This window comes from Pleurodeles waltl, chromosome 8 (assembly GCF_031143425.1).
Source record: "Pleurodeles waltl isolate 20211129_DDA chromosome 8, aPleWal1.hap1.20221129, whole genome shotgun sequence".
NCBI lineage: Eukaryota > Metazoa > Chordata > Amphibia > Caudata > Salamandridae > Pleurodeles > Pleurodeles waltl.
The window spans coordinates 1,158,737,596-1,158,757,488 of record NC_090447.1 but is presented as its reverse complement, the minus strand read 5'-3'; the positions used below and the strand labels follow the sequence as shown (position 1 = coordinate 1,158,757,488).

The 19,893-nt window shown below is 46.0% G+C and overlaps 1 protein-coding gene across 1 annotated transcript in view; it reads left to right on the top strand.

The window, feature by feature from the left end:
• Positions 1–19,893, top strand: part of LRCH1 (leucine rich repeats and calponin homology domain containing 1) — a 666,761-nt gene that overhangs the window by 495,290 nt on the left and 151,578 nt on the right. The window contains exons 13-14 of the mRNA XM_069205389.1: positions 7,608–7,644; positions 17,000–17,047. Coding sequence (XP_069061490.1) covers positions 7,608–7,644; positions 17,000–17,047 — 85 coding nt within the window. The remainder of the gene's footprint in view (positions 1–7,607; positions 7,645–16,999; positions 17,048–19,893) is intronic.

The window sequence follows — 19,893 nt, the reverse complement described above, 5'->3', positions numbered from 1 at the left end:
GGTAACTGCTGTTGCATTGGCTGCATTTGCGTCATCTGCATACGGGGCATCTGCATCTGCTGCGGCTGCATAGGTTGCAATCCCTGCAATTGATTTATGGTCTGAAAATTTGTGTTTGGACCTCTCATTTTCGGTCCCCTCATTGTCTGAAATGCATTGACATCATTGTTTTGCTGACCAACACCTGCACCTGCACCTTCCTGCACCACCATCGGGCACTCGCGTTTCCAATGACCGACGATTCCGCACACGTGACACGGCATCACCTTCTTCATTGCCTGCACACCAGTCACAACAGTGTTCAAATCCGGACCATTACTCACAAAACCTCCTCTGCCTCTGCCTCTCGCCTGTGGCTGAAACGCCATATTTCCCTGCAACTGCAGCTGCGGTTGCGGTACCTGTTGTTGGAACCCTTGCAACCCTTGCAAACCTTGCAGACCTGTCTGAGCTGCCTTAAGCTGCATCATCATCACCTTCTCTTTCAACCTTTTTTGTTTCACTTCAATTTCGTCGCTACAGTATTTCGCATAATTCAACACCTCATCAATCGGTTTCGACTGCCAGCAAATCAAATGCGACTTTATCATCTGACTTATCTCTGGTCTCAGCCCTTCCACAAATCTGAAGACAAAATGGAGCATGTCCTTCGCCTCTATTGTTTCCGTGCCATTGTAGTTCTTAAACGCCTTCAACAACCTCTCATAGTAACTATGAATCGATTCTTTAGTCTCTTGGGCAGTTCGATCAATCTTCTGCCAATCCACATTTTTCGCGGCAACCTTCGTCTTCAAATGCTCAATCACCTTATAGTACAAGCTCATCACCATAGGTGATGGTGCACCCGTCTCCCTGTCTCTCTCTGGTTCACTTGTCGGCCAACCTACAGCTCTTTTGCAATCCTCCCACAAATCTGCCGGAACCACAATCTCAAAGAGAGTGTTCAGGTCTTCCCAGAGACATTTTGCAAGCTTCACAAACCTATCAGTCTGTTGATACCATTCAATCGGCTTCTCTCTCAGTTTGGGAAAATCGTCCGTAAAAGACTGAATATCGCTTCTGTGCCATGGTACATGTATTAATTTTCCCCCTGCTGTCTCCCTCATTGGTAACATGGTTACTGTCTCACTGCTTTGTGGTCTTTTCTCATTATGCTCTGTAGCACTGTCCCTCCTCTTTTCCTTTCTCTTTACCCACCTGCTTTCCCACTTGTCTAAGCACCTCCATACTTGTGCACTCTGCAGCAATTCTCTAAGGTGTGCCTTCATGCCTGCTGACCTCATGTGTTCAAAATCTGTGGCCCCAAAATCCAACCTGTAGCTCCTGCTCAAATGTTTTGTCTTGTCTATGTCAACCCCGTTTTTGTCAGCTATTTCCTGCAAGCTTTTATGTACCTTGTTCACTTCCTTCGTAATCTTTGGACATAGATACCTCAACTCTTCTTCCGAGTAGGACTCCAACCTATTCACACCCATAGTCCCTTCCACCAATTCTTGTGCTTCCATGTTCAGCCTCATCCTATTCAGATAATCTTCTCCTTTCCCACTGGCTGAGCCCTGTGTGGAATTCAGACTGTTGAACCACTGTGTCAGCTGTTGCGCATTTACCCCCATCAGTGTAGCGTTCACATCGACTGCCATTGATGGTTGCGGCAACTTTTCAGTGTTCGATGTTAGAGGTATTATCAGGGGGGGGCTTGACCTCACCAGTGTTGACTGAGCACATATGGGACTAAACTCCATCAGGGACCCGGGTCCAGTTGGCTGAGCCGCTATCGGAGTTATCCCTGGAGTGTTTTCTATGCACCTCCTTTCTGTCCCGTTCTGCAGCATTGATCCCTGACCGCTCATACCTAAATTAGGCTGACTGTACAGAGGTACCGGTGGACCTACAGTAATTGGTAGTGATATCGCATCTGGGTTTTGTCCATTTCCCATGTTCTGTGGCATGTTCATTCCCACACCATGGGTCATCATTGCCGGCATGCCCATCTGACTCCCCGTCATTTGAGCATGTGCGTTTCCCCCCTGCATCTGCTTTTGGGGCATCAAAAACTGAGTTGATTCAGCTTGTGCCAATGTCTGGTTGTGACCATTCTGTACTCCCCTTACGGTTTGTTCTAGAATCATTCCTCCTCTGTTGTCACTGCTGTAGTACCCTGGCATCTGCGGCTGATAATTTTCTGCTGGTTTCAACATGGGCACATCTGGATATATTCTCCTAACCTGCGGTATCTGCGGGGTGAACAATAAACTCGGGTCCTTAGATCCCGATGACGCTCCTGAACTCTGGGTTTCACTGTTCCGTACCGGTGCCGGAGGAGCAGAACTGGTACTTGGACCTTGTCCATTCTCCGCATAAGGTGGTGGACGGTCGTTCAGCAATTGCATTATTAACTCCTCATCCTCTAACTCCTCTTCTCTTCTCAACTTTTCCTCGTCCTCTCTATCCTTGGAACACTTCCTGTCTGTCTTACAGGTAGCTTTCTTGCCTGCCTCCCCTTCTTCCTTAGTAATTGCGGGAAACAATTTTATCCCCTGCAATACATCTGACCTCCACACCTTCTGTGCATTATCCCACCTAGCATCCGCTAGTGTCTTTTCTACCTTTCTCATCCTGATCTCAAACTTCTTCTGCTGTTGCTGTCTGGCCATTAGTTCCCAAATCGCTAGAGCCTCAAACTGGGCTGGCCTTGGAGGCACCTTCATGTCGTACATCGTGAATCTCAAATTCTCTAGAATCCTTATATTGAATGTCCCATGTATCGGGAACGCTACGCTCCCATGTTTCTCTGTCAGTTTGTGCCATTGCTTTAGCCATAGACACGGAGCTACCCCCTTCTCTTCCATTACAATGTAAGCTGGTGTGCCTTCGGGCGGCGTCTCCTCTCCTACGCTCGCTTTAATGTAGGACTCCCCCTTCATCGCACTCCTAAATGCTTTAAAGAATTTCATTTTCTCGTCTTTTATTTCACAAAGTTTGTAATCAATAGGTGACTTTAATTCCCGGAATACTCTTCGCTTGCCTTTCCCCTTCCAATCGAGTCCCACGGACTGCGTCCAATCCGTGCGCGACCCTTCTCTGCAACCAACCTATCCCAGCGCGGCTCCTAGTGACGTCACACTCACACGCACTGCGGCTGACAAAGCCTCGCGGCTAGTCTTCCTTCACTCAGCTCTTCTCGTAACAACTTCTTGCATGTATCGCGAGCTACCAAAAATTAAAACAGATCTGTCGGTTTACTACAGGAAGGGTAACACAATCGCTTCAGGACCTTAGGGATTTTTCACTAGCCTCGGCAGTTATTCCATCTTTCTCGGTCCCCACGTTCGCAAGCAAATCTGACCCGCAGATCTACTCTCAACTTGTCAATGATCTGTTCTAGTGCACTTAGAATCTTGTCAAAGCCCGAAGTCGAAGTTTCTTTCACTCCCTTACACACGTACCGACTCGTTGACCACGCCCGATCAACCTACTAAACCGCCCAGACCACAACATGGATCAACATACTCCGGAGTCTCTTGACCTCGCAGGGCCCGTCTCAACAACAACAACCACGTGGACCTTTTTATGCACAAAGCGCCACATGCACATGAAGTTCGACGACTTCCCTACTCTCACACTCGGAGTCGCACCTCCGCTATTTCTATGAAGTTCGACGACTTCTCTACTCCTACACTCGGAGTCGCACCTCCGCTATCTTCTAAAAAGAAAAAAAATCCTCGCAACCTTTTCACACACCCTGCGGCAATAAGCTGTGCAAGCGCAAAACCCTAACTTCACTCATACCATCACTAGTACCGCCAACGCCGAATCCACACCTCCATTCTCTCCATTCGCAAGCTCCGAGATCCCGGGAAAGTCGCGGTGGACCTAGCCCATCATCATTCTGTCAATCTGTTTTACCCAAGAAAAATCGAATTCAACTTCTCGATCGGGGTCTCAAAATGCGGAACCGTTAATTCAACACCATGTACTTTAAGAGTACAGGGTCCCAAAAGACGAAACCGTCCTCTGCTACCATCTACTGATAGAGCGGTCCGTACTAGTAATTTGCCTGTATTTTGGACGCTCTTTAGGCCGATGAATCTTTTGACTAAGTGGAACTCTCTGTACTCTATATCGATCAATTTCCTTAAATCAATAATTAATAACGAACATAAGCAATACCTTGATCAACATAACACTTGACAATTAATCCAGAATACATTTCGGCGAACCCTGACCTTTCAGTCAGGAATAACCACACCAGTTTATTCAAAGTTAGTGAATTTTATTTCCCTATATTAACAAAGTTAGCACAATATAAATGTGTCTCAACACCAAATGATAAACGTAAATGAACATTAATAGCTGTCCATAGCGGCGAAACAGGTGCAATCTATGTAGCATTTGAATCACAAGGCATTCGATAATAGCAATGCAAATCACTAATACGATAATCTGTAATGAACTAATCGCATACATTTAGTCAGCATAACAAGATCTCAAATTGCATCATGCGACATATGGAATCCTCATCTAACCTCAAATTAGCATCGGCATGTGGGACTTCATGCAAAAACAATTTAGCAACATTAATTTAGAAAAACTCCTAACTAGGGCTCTTATCAAAATCAGCAGTTGGTTACCTAAAGGAAACACAATGCAATTTTACAATTTCCTTTCATATTTACCAATTACGATCAGCAATCAAGGAAGTCTTCGTCTCACAGGTACCGTTTCTCGATCAGCATGGGACGGGGCAAAAGGGGCAGGGGTGGACGGGGCAGTTGCCTCACGGCGGCAAGGTAAAACTACTACTTCATGCAAGGGATCAAAGTTAAAGTCTCTAGGGCAAGAATCATTAAGGTCTCTTTCTCTCGATTAGAGAAAGCATCAAAGTCTCTTTCAAAATGGCGTCGCAGCAAAGTGGGCCATAATAGCTACGGAATGACGCGATGTCGGGCAATAGCTGGTAATGGCTGATAATAGCTACTTTCCTCTCGTGCACCTGATTTTTATAGACAACAGTTCAAATCCAGTAGGGTCTTCCATTTGAGGGTTCATAGGTTAGCTTCAAATTGTCCAATCAAAACGACAGTTCTCAAGCTTTTACTTAAGCATACATTATCCCTGGAGATGGGTACGCAAGTTGCAACATTGTATACCAATTAGCTCACTTTCAGAGCCTCCATTGTCCGCACCTGCAAATCGACCTTGGAGTAAAGAGAAAATATGCCAGGCTGGCACGAAACCTTAAGATAAGCATGTGAACGATCTCAGTGGAAAAGTACAGCTTCAAGCAAAAGTACACGTTTAATAGCACATTGGAAAAATACGAGCATCTAAACCGTGAGACCAGGCAACTAGGCCAAAGCCTCCACTAAAGTAATGCTAAGCTAAAGCATTTCAAACAAGCAAATCATAGCACACGTTTACGATTATGTCGGATTAGTGCAATTCTAATACACCACGTTATATAAAGCACGCTTATAAATGTTGGCAAACTACTCTGAGGGCACATTTTGTCCCCGTACATTCTTTATTAGTTCGGTTAAAGTCACACATGATTATTTCACACTACGTTTACGTTAATAAATGTAAAACCTTCATTTTCTGCTTCATCACTGTCACCATGGATGCTTCATGGATTGTCTGGGGATCACACGACATGGCTGGCCTATCATGGAAGATTGTAGGATATTGAGGCAGTACACTATATTGATGTACTCTCGCTAACTGCAGTGACTTTTGACACTAAAAGGTTTTCAGAAAGAATTGTACAACAAATGTGTATTAATGCACTCTGACACATATTAGAACAATGTATTATAACCAGAAGAATATACATGCTTAATTTGAGATGATACTACAGATTTGTTATTGGGCTCAATACCATCAGCTACATTTTCTAGCAGAACATCTGCAATCGGTGGACATCAGTTTCACAGATATGTTAAACAGAGCCCATCTTGATTCACACGAGTGGGAAATCAACATAAGTGTACATCACATATTTTTCTAAGATAGAATTCACCACACATCGAGATGCCAACGATAAACCATAAAGGAATATGACAAAGTAACACATGGAGGTATACACGCACAGGATCAAGTCAAGAGAGAATGCTACGGGTCATTTGCCTATGCTTTCCATGTGTCCCAATACTACCATATGTTATCCACTAGACGGCACATTGCAGTCACTTAGACATGACATCTGGGGTACTTTCTTCTTGTAGAGGTGTCAGTTAAGCCATTCAGCAAGTTGCCACGTCTACCAGACTTGCATAGTCCGCAGGTGTCGGATCGTACATCAAAACACACAATCTCTCAAACTAGCAATGCAGAGCCTAACATTTTAGAATCTGTGTCATCACAATTTTCAAAAGACTGAGAGAAGGAAGATAGGAACATTAAAACTTTCAGAAGAAAAGGGAAAACACAAATATTACAAAAAAAAAGAAATTAAAGTAGAAAACCAAGGGAGGGTCTCATTGTCTCCCAGTAGTCATGCCGGTGATGGACAAGTGCTGAAAAGTAAACATAATTCAACTTTTTGAGCTTTGTATTCATCATCAGCAGTGATTGCTCTGCTCATTGCCATCATTTTACAGGGCAGTCTGCCATCATTTTACAGGGCAGTCAGCCGTCCATTGTCTTGAAGTGTCTTGTTCCTGATCCAGTATTTAAAAGTCATGACTGCAGCAGTTAGTGAAGAAAACTAACTTAGGTTCAGGACCACTGCTTATAAAGTTTCGTCTTGAAATTGTAACCGTTATCAGTAGTATATTATTGTAAGTCCTTTGACGGCACAGTGGGATAGTGGCTCCTTTTGTAGCTAAAGTGGATCATCTCTTTAAAAAAAAAAAGTGATATTTTAGTTCAGTCACTCCTTTGGACCGTTTAGTAACTTTGTCCATTGCCCTGTAACACATAGGTTGTTCAATTTTGCATTCTGGAAAAGAAGAGAACTCTGACAGCAGATAGACTGAAACCATTTGCTTTGTGGCAAGCATCTCCATGGCAAACTCTGTAGATTGGATATGGATAGGTGTGAGTAAGATTGCCACACTGTACCCCCCGGGTATTGTAATTTGAATATTCAAGTAACATATGCAAACAAACCTGACACGTTACTGCTCTCAGTGATGTTGAGTCAGGATCTATGCTGTAGTCCGTACTTTGATTCAGAGAGTCCTTTGTTAGTTTAGAGCCCTACTTCCGCTTCTGCTGCAAGGTTTGTTTAAATTGCCTCGTAAGTACTAGCTCAAAGATGTGAAAGTGTGGGCTAAGGGGTTTGAAATGGTTTTATTCCTGTATATTTCTCGTGGTTCTATGCACTTTCCATAGTCTGCTGCAGCTTTGAACTTCGCAGCAGGAGAGCCTTATAGAAGGAATGCTTTGCTTAGCATGGACTAGAAAAATAATCATAAAAGTTCCTTCAAAATCAGGAAATCAGTGAAATGATGCTGTAACATTTTAAATCTACCTAGTAATCAAGATTTTTGTCAAATTTAATCAGATTAACATATGCATTTCTCACTGTGTAAATATTTTAAACAAATCTTGCCTTTATGAACATCATTGCAATTAATTTTATTGTATTTGTTTATCTTTCATAGCGGTCAAACAGAGTTGGAGATGTCGCCCATTTACCAGGTAGGCAATGTGTGGTAATTTACTTGCCATTCACAATCTTTGAATTGTCCTTTGAGTTATTGCCCCTGCTTCAACAGCACTAAGAGCTGCAAAGAGAGAAGGAATGAGGGTGATACAGATCTTCTACAGCCTTTGTAAGGACCAGAAAACTTGCGCTGCAAAAGCAGCTGAACCCATTGTCTAGGATGGAACCATGAAGGAGGTCTACTAAGTATGTGACACTAGGAAACAAGCTGAATATACTTTGTCCTCCAGCTCCTTCTAAGTATAAGGGTATCACAATCACACTACCAGGCAGAGAAACCCAGTACTCGTCATTCTTCACTAGCATTGCAAACAAGATGGCAGGGAACTTATCATCCAAGGTATATGACACAGAGATCCATGAGAGGGTTCATACCAGAGTGAGGGATATCATTTGATTATGAGTTTAGAAAAGTCTTCATCATTGGTCCAGATGCATGCAGCCAAGTGTGTGCATGATGATGAAGGAAATATGCATTTAGCTGCAAAAACTCTGAGAAAGAAAGATACAGTTTTAAAGATCACCATGCCCATTTGAAGACATACACCTAGGCTGAAGCCACATCTGAAATCATTTGATTAGTTATAAGGGCCATTGCCAGAAGGGTAAAGGCAGATAAAGGCAGACTGAAGACAACTCAGAAAATGGCTGTGAAAATATAAATGATGTAGAAAGAGTTGGTTGCTATGATAAAAATGTTTACATTCCTAAATCAAATAAATACAGTATGAACGGAAACGACGAGTGGGAGACTACTTTTGGGTCTGGGAAATTAGGGGTCAGGGACAAGGGTCAGCAAATGAAGCTGTTATTTTCTGTACTTGTGTGAAGAAGTATATTCTTGAGATAGGTATTTGGATAGATGTCTTCCAAAAATTCAGAGTTTGTTTTTCTTTTAGAACATTATTTTTTATAAAGCACCAGCTTTCCGAATAGGCTACCAGAGTACAACACAATAAGTTCTTAAGGAAAACAGTACAGTCTCCAGTTCAACAAACAAAATAACTAAACATTAGAAGACATCAAAAGGATGCCTAAAGACCTATCGTGATAACTTACAAAAATACATTTTAAAAAGAGACATTTTAAATTTGGTCCGAAACACATCAAAGAGTGGCAAAGATAGAACTAGACAAAGAGAAATGGGAGAAGAGCTCTATAGTTGGAGTGCCCACTGTGGGGAAAGCCTTCTGTGAGGTATTGGCCTTGCAAACCTTAGGGATTTTCAGGTAAAGTGAATCCCAACTCAGAGCTGATTGTCATCCACCTGTAAGCATTGGTTTTTAGTTCGATACAATGGATACCTCAGAATCAAAGCCTTGTTGACCAAGCATTTGCACTTAAAATTGCACTCTCAAAACAGGATTGATCCTATGGAATCTCCTAAGACTCAGCTAGAAGAGCTGCAGTTTTAAAGAGCCTCGCTCAACAGCTCTAGTATATTGTTTCGGAGGCTATGCATTACTGCGCTTCCTCCTTCACAGTGGGACAAAAGCCAGATGTATACAACAGTTCAGAATATGTTAGAGACAGGAGAAATGTAATCTGCTTTAAAAAAACTATCACAATGAATCTACTTGGGTGTATCGATAGTTTCAAGTTCAACAGAAGCCTAATGACTTGGCTTATACCGCAAACGTGCAGTGGTGTCCTCTGTGGCCACCAAGAAGATCCACAATAGAGGCATGGACTCAAAGTTGCACACTAAACTAACTGGATCAAGGTGTCACATAGGCTGGTTTTATATTTTCCAGGAGTACTCAATCAATACCCTGTCTTGGTTAAAGTTATACTTTAGGGAAACTACCTCCACCCAGGCCTCTGTCTAGGAGAGGCAACACTTTAGAAAATGTATGTTCAACTTTCATGGCATTCGTAGATATAGCTGAATGTTGTAGGCATACTGACAATGGAGGTCAGGCATCTGGCCACCATATCTACCAGTAGCTCAACATGTAGATTGAAAATGCTTGTAGGCACTGTCAGCTCTTAAGAAACACTACTTGGCGGGGGCATAGCTAGGCCGACCAGCAAGATGGCCGTCACCCTGTGAGGCTCTGCTGGGCTGGGGGCCTAATTTTTTAATTTATCCTCAGAGCGGCCTTTTAAGTGCAGATTCTTGGTGGTGGTGGCCCCCGGAGGCTCTGCTGGAGCCGCAGACTGCTTGTGCAGTGGCTGGCGGCGGCAGCTGGCTCTGAATTAGGCTGGCGGAGAGGAGGTGGGCCTGGTGGCGTGCGCACCTCGCTGGAGCCTGGGAACGTGGTGAGGCCTGCAGCTGCTTGGCTCTCGCTGTGCCAGGGAGTACTCTGTCTCCCCTGGCGGGCCCCGCCGGATTGATGGTGCCATTTGCGTGGCTTGGCGGCTGCATGGAGGAGGTGAGCGGTGGGCTTGCCCTCTTGAGGCCGGATCGGTGGTCGGGTCGGACCGCGGCCTTGAGGGGAGCGGGGCCTGCACTGGGACCCGATACCGGCGCTCCTAGCTTCCGCCGACGGAGAGAGACATGTGCGGGCTTGCCGGCTGCCGCTGGGGTAGCTTGGGAGTGTGGCTTTGGCCTCGGCGGGGGGTTTTCTCTCTGCCCTTGTAGACGGGCCCGGCCGCACTGGAAGTGATTTTACATTGATGCTGGTGGATTGTGACGCTGGAGGGCCTGCAGCGTCCATAGAGCAGGATTCTGGCATCTATGGCTGGGAATCGACGGCGGCAGCGGCGTCGAGCAGAGGGGCGATTCTGGCTCCTCCAGCTTGGGGGCTCCTTCGGCGGTCAGGTCAGACCGCGGGTCTTCTGCTGTGTTGGGGGGCTGCTTGGATTCCACTCAACCTCTGGAATCATATTTTCTGGGCTGCACCGGTATTCTTGGCACTGCAGCTGTCACGTGGAGTCCGTGGACAGGAATTAGTCCCCCTGCAGTTGGGGGCCCGGCTGCTGCAGGTCAGTGCATTGAGTGCTGTGATATACATGGGATTGCTGGATGGAATAGGCGAGCTGGGACGCCTTGCTGACCGGCGGAGACTGGTGGAGTGACTGTGCCTGAGGCCAGGCTGCTGCTTTTCAATCTGGTGGTGCCTGGTGGCACTGCAGCATTTGGTGAGTTGCTGGTGCTTCCTGGCAGTGAGGATCCCATACACTCTGCTTTCTCCTTGAGTCGGGTGTGGAGGGAGTCCCGGGCTGCTGGATCTACATAGGGGCGGAAGATGGGAACGGCGGAGCAGAGACAGGCGAAGCTCACCTTTGATGGGGTAGGAAGAAGGCTTGCTTCCAGTCTGAGGAGTTGACTGTGGAGGAGGGGGCCCCAGATACTTCGGTCAAGGCTATGTTTCTGGACCTCAAGAATAGCCTCGGTGGTATTGACGCTAAGCTTGACCACCTGGAGGAGCAAATGGACCGGATTAAGGCTAGGGTGGATGATCATGACTCTCGATTTGACCATCTGGAAGCGCGCACGTCAGAGCTGGAGGATCAGCGTTGTGGCGATGGGGAACAATTGCTGCGGATGGAGCGTGTACTGGAAGTGATTCGCAACAAAAATGAAGATTTGGAGGCACGGTCGTGCCTCAATAACATCCGCATAGTTGGCCTTCCGGAATCCATGGCCATGGGGAGGATGGAGGATTTTGTGGAATCCATGCTCTTTGACCTTTTTCCCAGGGAACTCTCCCAGCTGCTGGTGGTAGAGAGGGCTCATAGATCGTTGGGTCCTCGGCCTCCGCCAGGTACGCCGCTGCGGCCTATCATTGTTCGATTGCTGAATTATCATGATAGGATACTATTCTCAGTTTGGCAAGGGAGCGGCGGCCGGTGATTCACAAGAACACTAAACTGAATATATTCCCGGATTATACCCCAGGGGTACAGGCTGCGTGTAAAGCTTTTTTGCCGATTAAACGCACGTTGAGCCAGACAGATGCCAGATACTCTCTTATTTACCCCGCGAAGCTGAGAGTGCAACATGGGGCAAACTGCATTTTTTCACGGACCCGAAACTGGTGGCTAAGTTTGCTCAAACAGTGCCCGAAAATACTGCAACAGGAGGTCCAGAGGCCTCTGTAGCTGAGAGAGATACACTAAGTGATAACTATTAAAATGGTGGGGTGGTGATGGGTGGGGTTATCCCTCTGGAGGCTTTATGAGGGTGCCATGTCACAGTGCTATTATTTCTATGGGCTGCTCTGATGTACAATCTGTTAATGGGCCCTGTGCCCCTTTTCCCCCCCTGACCCATTTGGCATGGTGGTTGGGTGGTCTGGCTTGCGCCCTTTGGATGAGTCCTTTTGGTATGTCTCCTTCTGTGTTTGGGGTTACAGTTTTGAGGGGGCTGGGATTTCTGCTTTGACCCGATTGGGGGGGTCTGCGTGGGTGGGGGAGGGGAATGTTCTGGTTCTGGTTTCCTTTTCCTTTTCTTTTTTCTTTCTATTTGCTCTTTTGCATACATGTGGTAGGCGATTATAATGAGATGCTGTGGATGCACGTTTTTTTTAAATTGAGAATGCGATGGTGCGTGGACATGTGACTCCGGTGCGCTGTCTCACTTGGAATGTGCGTGGTCTGAATGACGGGTGTAAGGTGTGGCTACTGTCTGCGTATGTGAAGCGGCACAAGATTGATATATGCATGTTGCAGGAGACCCATTTAGTGGCGGCGACACAGAATCGGTTGAAGGCTGGTTGAATCTGCGAGTATCACGGGGCGGTGTTCTCGCGCTATGCAAGAGGGGTGGCGATCCTACTGTGGAGGGGATTGCAATGGCACACTCAGAGGGTAATAGTAGACCCCAATGGTCGATATGTCATGCTGAGTGGCACTTTATTAGATAGAGCATGCAGGCTTGTGTCAATTTACGGTTCTAATACCGATGACCCCGAATTTTTTAGAGAAGTGTGGCGGCTGATTGAGTCGTTGGGGAGCGGTCCATTGATCTGGGGAGGGGACTTCAATGTGATCCTGGACCCTGGGGCGGACCGCGAGAGCCTCGCCAGGACGCAGCACGTCGCAGCGGCTAAGCCCTTTCATCTGTAATGGATGAGGGTGCTCTGGTGGATATATGGAGGGCGAAGCATGGGACTGCCAGAGAGGGCACCTGTGTTAATTATGCTCATAATAGCTGGTCCCGCATTGATCGATGGCTGGGTATGAAAGACATGGAGCTCTGGAAGAAGTCGGTTGAACACATGGTGCGTACCCTATCGGATCACTTGCCGGTCAAGCTGGTGCTGGCAGTGCCGGGAGGTCCTGGACGTGCAGATGCGTGGCGTCTACCGCATGGGGCACTGGGGGAACCAGGCGTTCCGTGAGGAAGTCCGTGAGGCGATTATTCATTATTTTGCTGAGAATTGCGGGACGGTGAGTTCTGCTGGAGCTCTATGAGAGGCGGTGGTAATTCGTGGTATATGCCTCTCTAAACAGCATGGCATGTTGAAGATGCTGCGGTGGGATTTGGCTGACCTGGAGGCGCAGATAGTGGAAATGGAAAAACGTTTGGTTGCCGATTGGTCTGGGGACACACTAGCGGTTTTGAGAAGCACTGTATCACAATATGAGGAGGCTGCTTTGCATGAGATCTGTTTTTTGGGGAAACATGCTAAGGCATCGAGATTTGGTGAGTGAGTGAGAGAGGGCAGGGCGTACATTGGCGAGTATGCTGCGTAAGCCATGGGCCAGTAACTATATTGTGTAACTAACAGCATGTCTGGTGAGCGGGTGGTGGGAACGGATGGAATCCTGCCGGTCTTTACTGATTTTTTTTATGAATTGTACACGGAGCCTTCTGGACTGGACTTTGATGCGGCACAGGACTACTTCTCCGCGATTCACTTGCTCTGGCTTGATGAATCACACAGGTCCGTCTTGATGTTCCCTTTTCTGTGGAATATGTAAAACAGGCGATTCGCAGTCTGCCAGGGGATAAGGCTCCTGGCCTGGATGGCTTAACTCTGTCCTTTTATAAGGAATATGCGAATATCCTAGCGCCACACCTTTTGGAGGTTTATGCAGAGTCTATGGAGACTGGGGTTCTTCCTGCCTCTCTCCGTGAGGCCTTGATTGTTACGGCTCTAAAACCCGGTATGGATCCGTGCAGCTGTGACTCGTATCGGCTGCTCTCCATGATTAATATAGATAATAAAATCTTGGCTAAGATGATAGCAGCGAGATTGCAGCCCTTGCTCCCGAAGCTGGTGTTACTGGACCAGTCTGGTTTCGTACTGGGCCGGTCTACATTACATAATCTACGTATTTAATTCGCTGTTATGATTGAAGCTGAGGATGATGCGGCAGTGGTGTTTTTAGACACTACTAAGGCTTTTGAATGTTTGGCGTGGAAGTATATGTTTTCGCTGCTTGCCAAAGTAGGAATGAGCGCGAGGTTTGTGCAATAGATGCGCTTGCTGTATTCGGAGCCTACCGCTAGGCTGTGAGTAAACTGAATTGTTTCTGACTCCTTTCGGGTGGCTCGTGGGACTTGACAGAGTTGCCCTCTGTCTCCACTGCTTTTCGCAATAGCAATGGAACTGCTAGCGACGTGTCTGAGACAGCACCAAAACCACAGAGGGCTGGCATTTCACCAACAGCCAATATTAATATCCATGCATGCGGACGATATTGCGCTGTATGTTCGTGAGCCGCAGAATCATCTTGATGTCCTGCTAGATGAGATAGTGCGGTTTGGCGCTTTCTCCGGAATTACGATCAACTGGTCTAAGTCGGTGGTGATGCCCCTCTCAGCGGGAACGCTGCGATTTTCCTCTAGATACCCTATTGTATGGGCTGATGGTCCGGTGCGTTACCTGGATGTTTGGTTGAGTGGAGAGGTGGAGACACTCTGGTCTGCAAATTATGGTAAGGCAATGGCGTGGCTGGAGGACAGAGTAGAGATGTAGCGCTTGCTACCGGTCTCGCTTACCGGACATATTGCGATAGCTAAAATGGTGGTGCTGCTAAATTCTTATACTTATTTGTGAACTTACCTCTTGTTCTTACTGCAAGCTTTTTGCAGAGACTCCGCTCCGCGCTGAATGGTTGGCCTGGGCGGGAGGGCAGCCCAGAATTTCCTGGGAGAAGATGACTCTCCCATTTGAATTGGGTGACATTGCGGCTCTGGATTTGGAGCTCTATTATCACTGTGCGCAGGCTCACTTTGCACATTGCTGGATAAGTCCTGTTCGATATTTACCGCATCTTGCACCAGAAAGTGATGCGGTGTGGCCGGATGGATCGTCCGGGATGATTGGGAACCTGTCTCGGCCCAGGCCGCACGGGGTCAATACGATGGCCTGTACGGCGCGGGCTTGGACAGCCTTGCTGCATCGGGCTGGTGTGCGGGAGCCATTCGCCCCGTCGATGCCGGTACTTGATGTAGCGGATGAGTGGATGTTCCGGGATTCCCGGCTGCGCGAATTTCTCCATGAATCGAACTTATCTGCGTTGGGTGACTGGTTTGTGAAGGGGGGCTATATCGCATCAGAGACAGTGCTGGGGGGCGGATGAGACACTGCATTGCATTGGTTGTATGTGCTGCGCAGTGGCGCAATGCTCCGTACACGCTTCCCTGGCTTCCCTGAGACCCCCTTGGCGTGTCAGGCTTTGGAGGTGATGTATCATGCGCAATCTCCACGCTGGCTCATTACTAAGCTATATACCTGCTTGCAGAGTGCGAAGATGGAGACAGAGATTACTGCCAAGGCGCGGTGGGAAGTGGATCTAGGTGAGGCCATATCTGCTGAGATGTGGAGGAAATGCTGCGCGCATATGAGGGTACTGTCCCCCAATTATAGGCTGCATCTTATCCATTTCAAATTGCTGCACCACTTGTACTACACCCCCGTGGTTTGCATGGTATGGGTCTGCACGTGGATTCTTGCTGCGCTAGGTGTGGTGCCCCGGATGCTGATTTTCTACATCTGGCGTGGAGCTGTGCGGACGTGTGTGTCTACTGGATTGCGGTGCTGCATATGATTGAGGAGATGACTGGTCTGGCTCTGCCATTTACCCCTAAACTTGCACTTCTTGGATATGTGGAGGAGATACCATTAGCTCATAGGTGGCTGGTGGGTCTGCTGCTACTGTTGGCCAAGCACAGAGTGGCGATGTGCTGGGGACGTGGGCGGTCCCCCTAGGATCTGAATGGCTGCGGGATGCCTCTTTTTGCCAAGATCAACTAATGATCTATTGGGAGTTGATGTCTGATGGATCTCGGCCTAGGGACATATGGGCTCCGCTGCGTGCTTTCTTAGAGTCCAACATGTGAGACTGTGGATGGTGAACTGTTTCCTGCTGCATGTACAGACGTTTAGAACCTTGCCTCTGGCGTCCATGTGCTTCGGACGATGTTTTGGATTGGATGATTGTATTGTTTTTTTGCATCTCCTTTTATCCTTACCTTTTCTATTTCTTACTGTCTGTTGTGGGTAGTGTTTTACAGCCCTACGGATATATCTCAGATTATGTTCCTTGCCTTTGTGTGAGTCAACGTTTAAGCACTCCTGTAGGTGCAGAAACCGGACATGTTCGTAAGGATAAAGGGGCTGATTGTTCCATGTAACTGATATTGGATGTGTTGATATATGTTTCTGTTCTTGGATTAATGGACCACCATATGTAAGGAATTGTTATTGTCATTCCTGTGGGAGGGGCTGTCTTTGTTATCTGTTAAACTTAATAAAAAGAAAATTAAAGAAAAAGAAACTCTACATGGCACAGTGCATGGGTGGGGGCAGGTGGAGTGGAGGGCTTAAAGCACTTATTTGGACAAACTGAGTCCAGCCAGAGAAGTAGGATAGAAAAAGGAGCTGTTGCCCAAAATTTATCCATTCTCCCATTAGGTATGCCCAAATAATACCAAATGGTCTACCCACAAATGAATATTAAAGGCTAGTGATCAGCTTCTGCTCATGCAGATGAAAGAAATGCTTCACTTTAGTCATTTGCATTTGACACATTGGAATCTAGCTTTTGCTGATAGTTAATCTATGTTCCAGCTTTAATATTTTAAATTTTCAAGATGTGCTACGGAAAACAAAGTTATGAAATATAGAAGACACAATTTTTAGTCTGTGTTTTATTGTCCGTTGTGGATAATTGTTACAGATGTAGGGCTGAGCAAAGACAAGTGTTCTTTTCTCTTCGGTGACTAACCCCCTTAAAGAAGCATATCTCTGTCCTGCACATTTGAGGGGCGCGCGCAGGTAGACACTTCCAATCCTCTGCCTTTTATTCAAACCACATGGTATGACTTATACAAATCCTTGCCTATTGTCTTTCTCACACACATGATCTGTGTTGATTCTTCTTACTGTGTTGTTTTTTAATAAGTCTTTTTGCCTGTTTTTTCATCCACAGGATGACTTTCTCTTCGGGAATGAAGGCGACGATAGTTTTCCAGACAAGGTGAGCGCGCGCTGTCTGGTTCCTGAATTGTGGTAGTCTTTCTGGTGAATCGGTTTGCCGGTAAAATAATGCATGCTACCGGCATGGGAGGACATGCGTTATGAAAAGAAAAGGATAATTGTTCCTGTTCGATGGTGGTAAGGGCATGTTGTGCAGCAGGTGCAGTGACACCGGGTGCATGAGTGTGAGAAGCATATTGCATATCTTTTACTACTTTAATATGGAGCGAGGTGTAGCCTTCTTGCTTGAATTAGGACCCAGGAAGCGTTGGTATAGCATTTCTGCCTGGATATCCAGTATGTGACCAAGTACAACATCCAGTACAACATTTTGATGGTACGAATGCCATTGTTTCTCGAGGCTTTGAATGGACTATTTGTAGTCTTTTGGCTCTTATGCTGTTTATTTGCTTCATTCAACATGCGTTGCCCAAGCCAATAGGCCTGTCTTGCATTTTGAACCACAATTAAAACATTTGAAATGCTTGCCAATCTGAAAAAGCAAAGTAAGAATGGTTGTTTTCTGTATAAAAAAAACATCTACGAGATGAAGAGTTTAACGTGATGGTTCAGTATACTTTTGAGATGAAAGCTAGTTCTTCACATTGAAAAGCAAGCACTCCATAGATGACAGAAAGATACACGAAACAGCCAATAGCAGGGGGTGAGAGAGGCACACTTCTCTGGGTGGACCTGAAGCCCACACTAGGTATATTTTAAATAATAAGTTATACGTCTGGGAGACAGCTATGCTGCCTCACTAGACCTACAAAAACTGAGCATAGATTTCTGGGACACCTGCATTTGCAGAGTCAGGAGGCTAAGGGAGACTAGTTTTAGGCTGAGCTCTGACATGGTGTTGTGTAGAGGGTGGAGAAGTTCCAGAATTTCATGGATAGGTATTTTGTACTTTGTAAGCTGAAAGGTTCAACGGAGAGAGATTCATATGTTGAAAAGTCAAAAATGAAAGAAGACATTGTGATGCGTCTAAGCAGGGGCGTAACAAAGGCTCCTGCAGCCCTATGATTCTGGGGGTAAGGGGGCAGGAGGGCTCTAGGGTGGCCCCCTCAGCACAGCACCTAGCCTGAGTGAGTCCGGAGGGAGGGGTCTCCATGTTCTGTGGGGGGGGGGGAGGGTTCCAGTTTCGTTATGCCACTGCCTCTAAGGGTTTCTGTTCAGTGACACAAGTGAAAACAGATATGGAGAAGGACATTTTTGGGGGTACATAGGACTTTTTTTTCTAGAATGGTTGGAAGGGAGGATGTGGCTGTGTGCTAATGGGACCATTGAGCCTGTCTGAAATTTTGTCATTTGCTTTTACTGTTGTTTACCATACTCAGGAAGCCTAGATCTAAATTAGCACCTTAAGATGATGTATGTGGAAGTGCCAGGGGCTGGGAAGCAGAAGGCTCTCATTTGTTCAATTATAAAGTGCCTCTAGTCTTTCTAATTATGAAAAGTGTCTTGTCTCAAAATTTTCCAAAGGGTTTCAGAGTCCTGTAGGCTGAAATAATGGAAAAAAGGTGCAAAAAATAACTAAGCAGGAAACTCCTCCTGCCACCATTACTAGAGCATTTGCGACACATGGTCTTGATCATAACAGCTCTTTATATAGAGAGAAACAGGAAAGAAAGTGGAGAAACAGGAAGTGAAGTGCCAAAAATTGATCCACCATAAAACATTGGGAAACTCACAGATTCGGTATTAACAGAGGAGGTTATATTGGATTGGGAAATACATTTGTGTACCATCCTGTTTTAAGGACAGAGCAGACCGAGAATGGAGCCATATTGTGCGCAGGCATGGAACCAGAATCACCAAAAGAAGGTTGCAAAGTAAGGGTGTAAGAGAATAGAAGAGATGCACCCTAAAACTGCCTTTTGAGGGAACGTAGCGAGTGCAAGGGACCATCTCTATTTAGGAACGGCCTGTATGCTAGCACTCTGCATGTTCAGGAAGAAAGACAGGTACCTGGCTCCCCCTTGGCTGTGCTCAAGACTAAGTTATGCAGGTGCGTTCCCCCAGGTCAACATGATACCCAAATGTGGGCGCATTCGCAGGCACGCTGATTGCACAGCACAAGAGTTGTACATCAGAAGGTGGAAATGTGTAAACAAAGTTGGTGTACATGAGTAACAAGGTTGTTGGTACCGCAGAGCGGCTGAAGGTGCATCAGAAGAACGTAAAGAAAAGTGCTGGGCACACAGTTCAAATTAACAGATTACTAACAGTGTAAAGCCACGTTGTACTACTGATAGCGCACCCGGTCCTTAGTAAGTAAACTTACAGGGGACGCATATAGGTTGATGAACCTTTTGAATCGCATGGAGTATCCTAGTCATGCAGTGACAACTGAACCAGAAATCAACATCAATAATCAAGATAACCACTTTATGAAACCCCAATAGAGATCATACTAATAAGAAATAACCACTACTCATGAAAAAAAAGGTTAACAAGTTTTATTCCCTATTGCTTACAATTCTAGGTCATCTGTTAGTTCAAAGTTTATTCAATCAATTGTTTATTAATTCATCAGTTAGAAGACATCATTCTCTTGAAGGAAAACATAAGCTATGAATATCAGCATTGACAATGTAATTCAGCAATAAAGTTTGTCAGTCATTTGTCATTGTCCATGTCACCCCTAATAGCCTACCTAACCAAGATTTGCATTAGCATGGGGGTCTTCATACGAAACAATTTAGAGAAAAACATCAATTTGGAAAAATCTACCTAAGAGAGAATCTATGTAAAACAGCGCAGTTGGTACCTAGAAAGAAAAGGCACAAAATCATCAGTCACATCTCATAGCTACCTATCCAAGACGGATCAGCAACAAGTCAG